Source organism: Temnothorax americanus, unplaced genomic scaffold, assembly GCF_048541705.1.
Source record: "Temnothorax americanus isolate GAGA-0224 unplaced genomic scaffold, ASM4854170v1 Scaffold42, whole genome shotgun sequence".
Classification (NCBI taxonomy): domain Eukaryota; kingdom Metazoa; phylum Arthropoda; class Insecta; order Hymenoptera; family Formicidae; genus Temnothorax; species Temnothorax americanus.
In genome coordinates this window covers 222,185-231,129 of record NW_027509570.1, presented here as the reverse complement: position 1 = coordinate 231,129, position 8,945 = coordinate 222,185, and the positions used below count along the sequence as shown (strand labels likewise).

Below are 8,945 nucleotides of genomic sequence, written 5' to 3'. Positions count from 1 at the left end.
CGGCAAGCAGCGGGAATAAAGTAGCAGGCACGAGTGGAGCAGGGGATATCGATAGAAAAATAGATATGCTGGTAAGAGCAGTAAAAAAATTAAAAGATGAGACAGCATGAAAAAAGGAGATCAAGTCAATGATAAAAGAAATAGTTCGTGATAAGATAGAAGGCATTAAACAGGAATTAGAAGAATTAAGAAAAATGTAGATGCAAGAGGCATATGGACCATCTGGTGGAGCGTCAAGAAAATATAGCGACGTGATTAAAGACAGAGAAAGGAGGAAATATCTTGATTATAAAACCTAAAGTACAACAAGACAGTGAAATTACGAAGAACATAATTAAAGATAAAATTGATATAACCAAAATGGAAATAGGAATTACTAAATTAAGGCTTCTGGGTAGTCACCGCGGCCATATTGGATTCTTACTATCGAGGCGAGGAAAACACCCAATTTTGTTGTGCATGCCATTTTCAAATAAAAAGACATTTCAATAAAAAATCACTCTAGATCGTTTCAGAACACTTCCGAAATTGGCCGAAAACTACCCTTTTCCCTCGACAATAAACAAACAGCCATAAAACGAAGCCTAAACATACGGGAAAAACAGCCGTTTAACGACTATCGAAAGGAGGTGAAAACGTTTCTTCCGCGTGCAAATCTTACTTTTCGGCCAATTTTACGACTTTCACGAATACGTTAAACGTTAGAGCACAAGCACAGAGCAAATAATAAAGAAATAGCACGCACAACAAAATAGGCTTGTCAACATGTCATTTTCCACGCCAATCCACGCCTTATACATGGTAGAAATACAAGGGTATGCTCTTGCGCATATTTCCGAACCCAGCCAATCAGTGACTTGTTCAAGCTTACGTCACACTGAGCGGCACATTTAAGCAGCGAATCTATAATAGTCATTTATAAAAGCATTTTGAGCGGACAATATGTGAATACAAAATAATGTTGATCATTTATGTGAGAGAAAATTCTGTTTTATAAATAAATAAATATATATAAACGAAAATATATAAATATAAAAAACGCACGTGACATACGGATAAACGCTCATCGTTTCCCGAATTTGTCTCTCGTTGTAGATGTTAGAAACGTTATTGTTATTTGACGAATTTTATAATTATTTTATGTGGGTTTGTCTAAATATATGATATTACAGAAAATATTATTATTATTAAGAAAAAAAGAATTGTGTGCATTGAATAAAAATCATTGCGACGTACGGAAAAATTTCACATAAAACGAGATTTTAATTTCCAGTCATTTATTATTAAAATTCTGCGAATTATTAGTTTTAATCAAAACTGGTCGGAAAACGATTGGAAAAGAATTGTCAGCTGAGACGCAAAACAAAAATATATTGTGGCGTACGACATAAAGAACTATATATGCAGAGGAAAGATGCAGATAAAAGATCAAATAACAATAAATGCAAATATTTAATATACAGGTTTTTTATTAATAAATTTTGACATCTTTCTTTTTTTTGCCTGTGATTTGCGATTGCAATCGCTCGGTTCATTTCGCGCAGCCTAATATATGTCCTAGTCCTAATGAGGCATAGTAATGCCTCTCTCGGTATTTTCAGTGCGGCTACCTGGGCTTCTAGACGACGTCTGAAAGCATAAAACTATATAGTGCTATTTTAAAACTACACCCAGCAAACCAGAACTATATATATTTATGTATTAGTAATATAATAACGATATGTAATGTCAGCACATTTATGTGGTTTGTTATGTAACTGTGTAAATATGGTTGAGCTGACATTACATATCGATGTTATATTACTGACACATATACGGTTCTTATTTGCTGGGTATACTTTGTGCTTGATGGGAACAGTAATTTATAACTTACATTTGTAACATGATAGCTTCTGTACTGGACGATGCTGGTGTCTGTTCTTCTGTACTGGACGATGCTGCTGTCTGTTCTTCTGTACTGGACGATGCTGGTGTCTGTTCTTCTGTACTGGACGATGCTGCTGTCTGTTCTTCTGTACTGGACGATGCTGGTGTCTGTTCTTCTGTACTGGACGATGCTGGTGTCTGTTCAACATCCATCGAAACTTCATTTGATACAGGCAAAGGCATTGTTTCAGCTAACACATTTTCGTTTGATGTTAGTGGAGGTACTGCATGGAGATGCAACGTCGGGATAGCATCAGGATGTATCTTCCTAGTTCGTGTAGGTGAATAACCTAGTAGATGTTCTTGTAAGGGCTTCGTAAAAGCTTCATCAGCAAAATGCTTCGAACATATCCTAGCTGAAGCAAACAAGGTTTAAGATTCTTAAATATATGCTTATAATAATAAACAAGAGAAATCTGTGGTACAATATTAGTTGCTTTCCATTTACATCAAAACTCAGATAATTCTCACTTGTGACGTCATAACTCAGTTAAATGCACGTTCCTTTTGCATGATGGCAAGTGAGATTCAGCTGAGTTTTTATCCACAATCGAGACTGTTGCGATAATCTGGGAACGCACGGTTGCGAGAGATAGGGTAGCACAGAGAAATCAGACCGTTATGTATGAAAGTCGCATTTATTCTGAAGACGATACACACTCGCACGCCGGTAGCTGATATCTGCGACAGAATTTGGAGCAGGAGCACAGGTGATAAGAGAGGGGTGGTTTGGTCTATCCCGGCCCGCCTCGTGCCGACCTCGTGTCAGCATTCCGATCGCGAAAGTTCGAGAAGCGCGAAAACTAATCGTCCTCAACAGAGACCATGTGCTTTAATGAATCTAATAAACTCACATTAAAAGTGAGGCTATGGACCGGTATTATTATTATGCGATAGCTTTGTCACCAAAATAAGCAAGTAAATACAAAATGACATATCTTACCTGAGTATAAAAATACTCACATATCTGAGTGACTCAGATCACTTGAGTGTAAATGGAAAGCAACTATTACTATACAAAAGTACATACCATTTTTTGGTGAAATATTTTCTTTTCCGCATGCTTGACGCCACTTATTACACAGTGCTGGATCTTTTGGGAAGGAAAAATATTTTATTTTATTTCCTTCGATCTTTCTGATCTTTGCCAGATAGTTCCCACACCCTTTCACATTACACGTCATTGCGTACACTGTAATAATCACAAACGAATTACTCGACATAAACAGCGAACTGAGCGAACGCAGCCATTGCGAATCACCGAGTACATCCGATTCATTCCGATGCTACACGAATATGACGTAAGCTTAAACAAAAGTGGTGGGAATGCGCAGTGGTCTGACACGGTATGAGCATACCCTTGTATTTCTACCATGGCTTTATAGTTCATTGGTTTGCAGGCGTGAGGCGCTGCACGATTCTTGACATGTCGGTAACATGTCAGCTGCGTACGCACACAGAGATGCTCTGTCTCCGTGACGACCGTGTCCGTGACGATGCGCGCTCGGCTAAGTTCGGCGCGCCGTGCGAGCGAGCGAGAGAGAGAATATCATTCCCTCCTTCTCGCTCTGACTCTGATGCGTCGAGGCTGCTAGATTGCTTTCTCGACGTGGCCCGGCGATCTGAAAAAGAGGGTACACGTCGAAAAGCGCAGATGTGCACGATACTTTAATAGTCTGCAAGGGGAGAACCTCAGAGTATATAGATAAGATATTAGTTGATACTAAGCATTCGTTGCAAAGTTATAAACAAAAAAGGATTTCAGCGTTCCATATATACCCGTGCAGTAACGTTCAATCCTGAAATGGTGTGTGGCAGCGCGGTACGGCGTTTGCCTGCTGAGACGCTGGGCCGGGTTCGTTCCCTGGTGCTTCCTTTTATTTTTTTATTTTTTTTTCTTTTTATTACAAAGTAATAATTATTTAATTATTTCAAGAACAAAGGAGCATGCAAAAAATAATTTAATTTATAGTCAAAATGTATTGATTTTCTTTATAACATTCGAACACGACATAATACAGGAACGCACGCGTTTTGGGCACAAGACGATTCCGAAGAGGATGAGAAAGAAAATCGAAATGACCCGTCAATAATTTTTTCAATTAATTGTGAAAGTTGAAACAAAAATTTATTTGTTATAAGGTGTAAGATAATACTATTCTCCATTAATCACACCGTATGACTAAATATATTTGTGTAAGGGAAAATTAGTTACTAATTATTATCCTTCTCCTCACCTCCCTTATTAAACTCTTAACGTTATGTAAAAAATCATTACATTCATATTATTCGATTACACACACACATTTAATTATTTTTTACATGCTCTTTCGCGTTCTCGGAATAATTATATAATTATTATATATATTAAAAAAAGTAAAAAAATAAAAAGAAGCACCGGGAAACGAACCCGGGCCAACGTATTAGCAGTCAGACGTCCTGCCGCGCTGCTACAGGCTATTTCGAGACTGGGTGTTACCGCACGGGTATATAACGCTGACATCTCATTTTTCTTTTGCACTCTCCCTTTTGTCTCTCTCTCTCTCTCTCTCTCTCTCTCTCTCTCTCTCTCTCTCTCTCTCTCTCTCTCTCTCTCTCTCTGTTTCTGTAAATTGTGAGATTTCGTATGAAAAAAATAGGATACACATTATATGGTAAATATATTTCTTTATTGTGAATAACCGGAATAACGTGGATAATGAAAATGAAAAACAGGGCCTGTAGATTCAGGCCATATGCGCTCCATGTCCCATTCTCGTCTCTGACCTCTTCCTCTCCATCCTCCTCCTCCTCTCCATCCTCCTTCTCCTCTCCATCCTCCTTCTATTACCTCCGACTATTACAAGTCATGAACAACAAATAAAGAATGTATATATTATTTTATCTACAGATAATCCAATTTGCAATGCTTCTCTATAATAAACTTGTAGTATGAATTAATGTATTGTTCACGGTGTAGAACAGCTTTATGTTTCTATGACGATTTAATGGAAATAAATGTAACATTTAAAATATATAAACGTTTAGAAAATTATTTTTTATTAGTTATTTATCTCAACTTTTATTATATGATTTTAATCGCTCAACGAAATGTTAATAGAAATAATATGTAAATTGTTTTTAAATCGAGATATAAAAATTAGACGATTTCGCTTTTTCTATGAAATCGTGTAATATTAAAAAAATTAGCTTTGTATTGCTTTTTCGAAGATAAAGTTTGCAAACTTTTGAAACATATAAATCATTACATACAGATATACCGCGAAAATAAGTATATGAAAATTTTTCAATTTTAGATTTTTTATGTCATTTAGTAATACAGTAATAAAAAAATAAGTCATTTATTAATAAAACATTACATTTACAGTATTTCACTTTATAAAATTTTATATTATTTTACACCACATTTTATGTTACTCATAATGTGTGCAATTTTTTATTTAATTTTTTCTGTAACAAATATATTTTGTGACACAAATATATAGCCCTACGTACTTCACCTTATCTTCAAAAAAGCAATACAAATTTAATTTTTTTAATTACACGATTTCATAGAAGAAGCGAAATCGTCCAATTTTTATATCTCGATTAAAAAACAAATTACATATTATTTCTGTTAACGTTCTGTTACGAAATAATAGTCATATAGAGACGTATTGTCATGACAATTACAATGGCCAGTAGGGTCGATTACAGTTTTTATTGCTGTTAATTTTTATTTAATGTTTATTTTTTAAATAGTAATTTAATATTATTGCTTTTATTTTTTAAATGTGTCGTTGAATAGTACACTTATAGAAGTAATATTTACGTTGTAGGATGGAAATTTTTCTCATATCTATTCTGTACTATATTTTACAATTATAGATGTAAATATTTTTATTTATTTTTATATGATAAACATTATATATATTTGAAAATGCATGATCGATTCGACATCTGATTCTCAATCGTCACGTCGCACCGCCAAAGGAATCCTTCCCCTTCGCCCGTTTCCGAAAGATCCCGTGAGCCAGGCGTCACGCCGGTTACTCTGGCGAACAGCGATAAATTCTCGCCGAGGCGGTTCCAGCGTAAAAACATCGTCGCGCGAGCTAAGTGAGAGCGACAAGGAGGGAGTGATATTCTCCCTCTCGCTCGGCACGGCCGAGCGCTGCCGACACACCGACAGACCGAGCGTCACTTGTGTGCGTAGTGGAGGGGGAAATTCGCTAGCGTGCCGGGGCACGAAATCGCAGCACTGCTTATCATGCGGTACTCTGTAAGAGTCGTAGGAGTTCTTATTCCTACCGCTGCCAGCTATGTCGCTACTGTCAACACGGAGTTCACGGCTGAGGGACCAGGAGCCTTATGCCCGATCTACAATAGCTGTAGTAAGCTGTAGTAAGACTCAAGATGTAAGAAATTGACCAATCACAGTCGATTATTCTCCTCACATTCGCCTGTAATTGGTCAATTTCTTACAGCTTGAGGCTTACTACAGCTATTGTAGATCGGGCATTAAGAAAAGGAGGTAAAGGGACAGTGATCTTAGGATGTGAGACCGAAGAAGAGAAGGAAAAGCTAAAGGCGACGGTACAAGCGGCAATGGGTGAGGAAGTCAAGGTCTCGGAGCCACAGAAAAGGAAACCTAAGATCAAAATAATTAATGTTGGTGGAGAGGAAATGAAAATGGAGGATAATGAATTGTTAGATATAGGCTGCGTTCGGAAACGTCACCCGAGTGCACACGAGTATACTCCCTTCTTTTTCTATTTTAGCGAGTTAGAAGGAGAAGGGCGTATACCCGTGTGTACCCGGATGACGTTTCCGAACGTAGCCATTATAATATAAAACACCTTATCAGAAAAATTTGCAAAACGAGAAACGATAAATGACATTGTTGCGCTCGCCGCATGGAAAGCGCCCGTTTAGGCTGCGTTCGAAAACTTCACTCGGGCGCACACCAGCATTTTTCAACGTCGGTAAAATGGACAACGGCGCAAATTCTGTCCTTGTTCAATTTTTAGTAAGTAACAAAGATAGAACGACGCGCTGTGCACCCGAGTAAAGTTTTTGAACGCAGCCTTAGTATATGTTCTGTGAGCGCCCGTGACGCTCCTCACTCTCACAAGCACTCGCGCACTTCCGGTCTCGCGAAAGAAGCGGACTTAGGTTCGGAGAAGAGTGATTTCGAAGAATAAAGAAATACAGCTCGGCTTGCGTCTCGCGTTACGTGTGTTATTAGCTCAAAGACCGCAGCACAGAATCTTTTTATTAGTATAAACGTTTACAAACAACCGGTCGTCAAGGAAAATGACTCGCGACTTCTTTCAGGCTCCCATTTACCAGGCATTTCAGCGCGGGTGCAACAATATGATGTACGATATACGATAATGCTATGTATATAAAATATATTTAAATACTTATGGCACTAAACTATAGTATAAAAAAATATATTTTCTCTTATTCTCCTTTCAACATAAGATCCCTTCATGAATAGGCAATAATTATAAGCTAAGCTTATAAGACGCGTTAGAATATTTTAATAAAAACTAAGAATATACAAAATTATATATCAAAGCAATATACCTATAGAATAGCTACAGAACACGCATATAGAAATTCTCTGTTCATTGATATTTTGTTCAACGCGTCGATTTCGGACGCCAAACCACGATATTACTATCGCCAGATATTGCAATAAGAGTGTCTCATTCAGATAGTCCATCAGCAACATAAAAGAGACACGAACAATTACATGTAATATTTTACATAGTGCAAGATATCGCAAAATAAGACTTGTTTGAATTAAGGAGGACTTTATCAACATTTGGAAGACAATGATAAAACTTGATTTCAAAATGTAAATGTAAGTAAAAATTCAATTTTTAATATTTGATTTGTATCTTGGACCTGTCGAGCTGTATTTCTCATTTTATACGTAGACATTTCACAAATTTTTTCTTTAAACTCAATGTTACGATATTTTCGGCAAATCTTACGCGTGTGATACTCACGCTGCGGATCTCTCCGAACTCTGAACGTAAAGTAGCGATGGGCTTTGGCAGATCCGTAAGACTCGAAATTCTAACGGTGAAATTCTATCAGGCATCCGTGCATCAGATACCCTTTCGTATGCTCGGTGGAATAAGATTTCACTAGCTCAAAATCATCCTTTGGATTTAGTATGTGCAACTTCGCCTTGTTGTCCCCAACGCAAACCAAATCCCGTCGCATACTCCATGCACGACTTATGCGTTCTGACATCCGACTTTGACATACGATTAATTGTAGAACCGACTTTATACAAACCTCCACCGGGATATTCAGCAGTGACAGTTGTGCTTGTTGTGCATTTTTCTCGCCATCGTGTGCGCAGCTTGCATTCTCGTCATCCATTCTTTCTCGCACCGTGCGAATCTGACAAGGGAACAGTTGGAACTGTTTCTCACTAATTTTGATGGACTTTGAATATGTTTTAGAGTGGCAAAAAATAACAGATACGTATTTTTTTCATCGGCTTCAAAGCATGTTTAGCACGAAACAACCAATCGAAGAAATTCCATGTATTTGATTATGAGTGATGACGTCTGAAACCGTGAGATATATAAAAAAATGTTTTAGACAAAATGGTTACAGTATTAAGTGATCTCTGTAACTGTGTATTTAGATTTTTTTAACTGTCATATTTTTTAAGGTTCTAGGAAGAAATCTCCCCGGAAAAATCCTCCCCGGAAATAAATTCCCGGGAAAATCAAAAAGTAATCCATATATAATAAAAGTTCCGAAATCGCATTTCTTAATCCTTTTACTGCTTTGGACGAGAATACTTGCGCGACAATATCGCCCATCTGCAGACGCTTTGGACGAGTTAACTCGTTTGTTACACAGAAAAAAAAGAAGTAAATCAACACTGATATATACTTGTATATACGCAAGAATATATAATCTTCTTATAAGGATTTCAACTCTTTATTTTAATTTTTTTTTCTTAATTGAACTATAATATAAAACTTTGTTTAACTATTATATAAATG

The 8,945-nt window shown here is 37.0% G+C and overlaps 1 protein-coding gene across 3 annotated transcripts; it reads right to left on the bottom strand.

Moving 5' to 3' along the window:
• Nucleotides 1-557: 557 nt before the first annotated feature.
• LOC143902977 (uncharacterized) lies at nucleotides 558-3,192 on the bottom strand. Of its 3 annotated transcripts, none has more exons than XM_077416266.1 (3): nucleotides 2,957-3,192; nucleotides 1,874-2,278; nucleotides 558-1,629 (listed from the first exon to the last, which is right to left on the bottom strand). In XM_077416266.1, exons 1-3 carry the CDS (start codon nucleotides 2,986-2,988, stop codon nucleotides 1,347-1,349), a joined length of 720 nt encoding a protein of 239 aa, XP_077272392.1. In that variant the 5' UTR covers nucleotides 2,989-3,192; the 3' UTR covers nucleotides 558-1,346. The 3 variants fall into 3 exon arrangements, 2 of the variants coding, with proteins under 2 accessions (XP_077272392.1, XP_077272391.1); XM_077416265.1 differs by having other exon boundaries at nucleotides 1,874-2,282; nucleotides 2,957-3,190; XR_013258553.1 differs by having other exon boundaries at nucleotides 1,491-1,629; nucleotides 1,874-2,306; nucleotides 2,957-3,188.
• Between the last annotated feature and the right edge of the window lie 5,753 nt (nucleotides 3,193-8,945).

Coding starts and splice junctions, on each gene's coding strand:
- LOC143902977 (XM_077416265.1), bottom strand. CDS start 3,149: ATGTCGAGTAATTCGTTTGTGATTATTACAGTGTACGCAATGACGTGT. Junction 2,283..2,956: donor AAATATTTCACCAAAAAATG/GTATGTACTTTT, acceptor TGTTTGCTTCAG/CTAGGATATGTTCGAAGCAT. Junction 1,630..1,873: donor GAAGCTATCATGTTACAAAT/GTAAGTTATAAA, acceptor TTATGCTTTCAG/ACGTCGTCTAGAAGCCCAGG.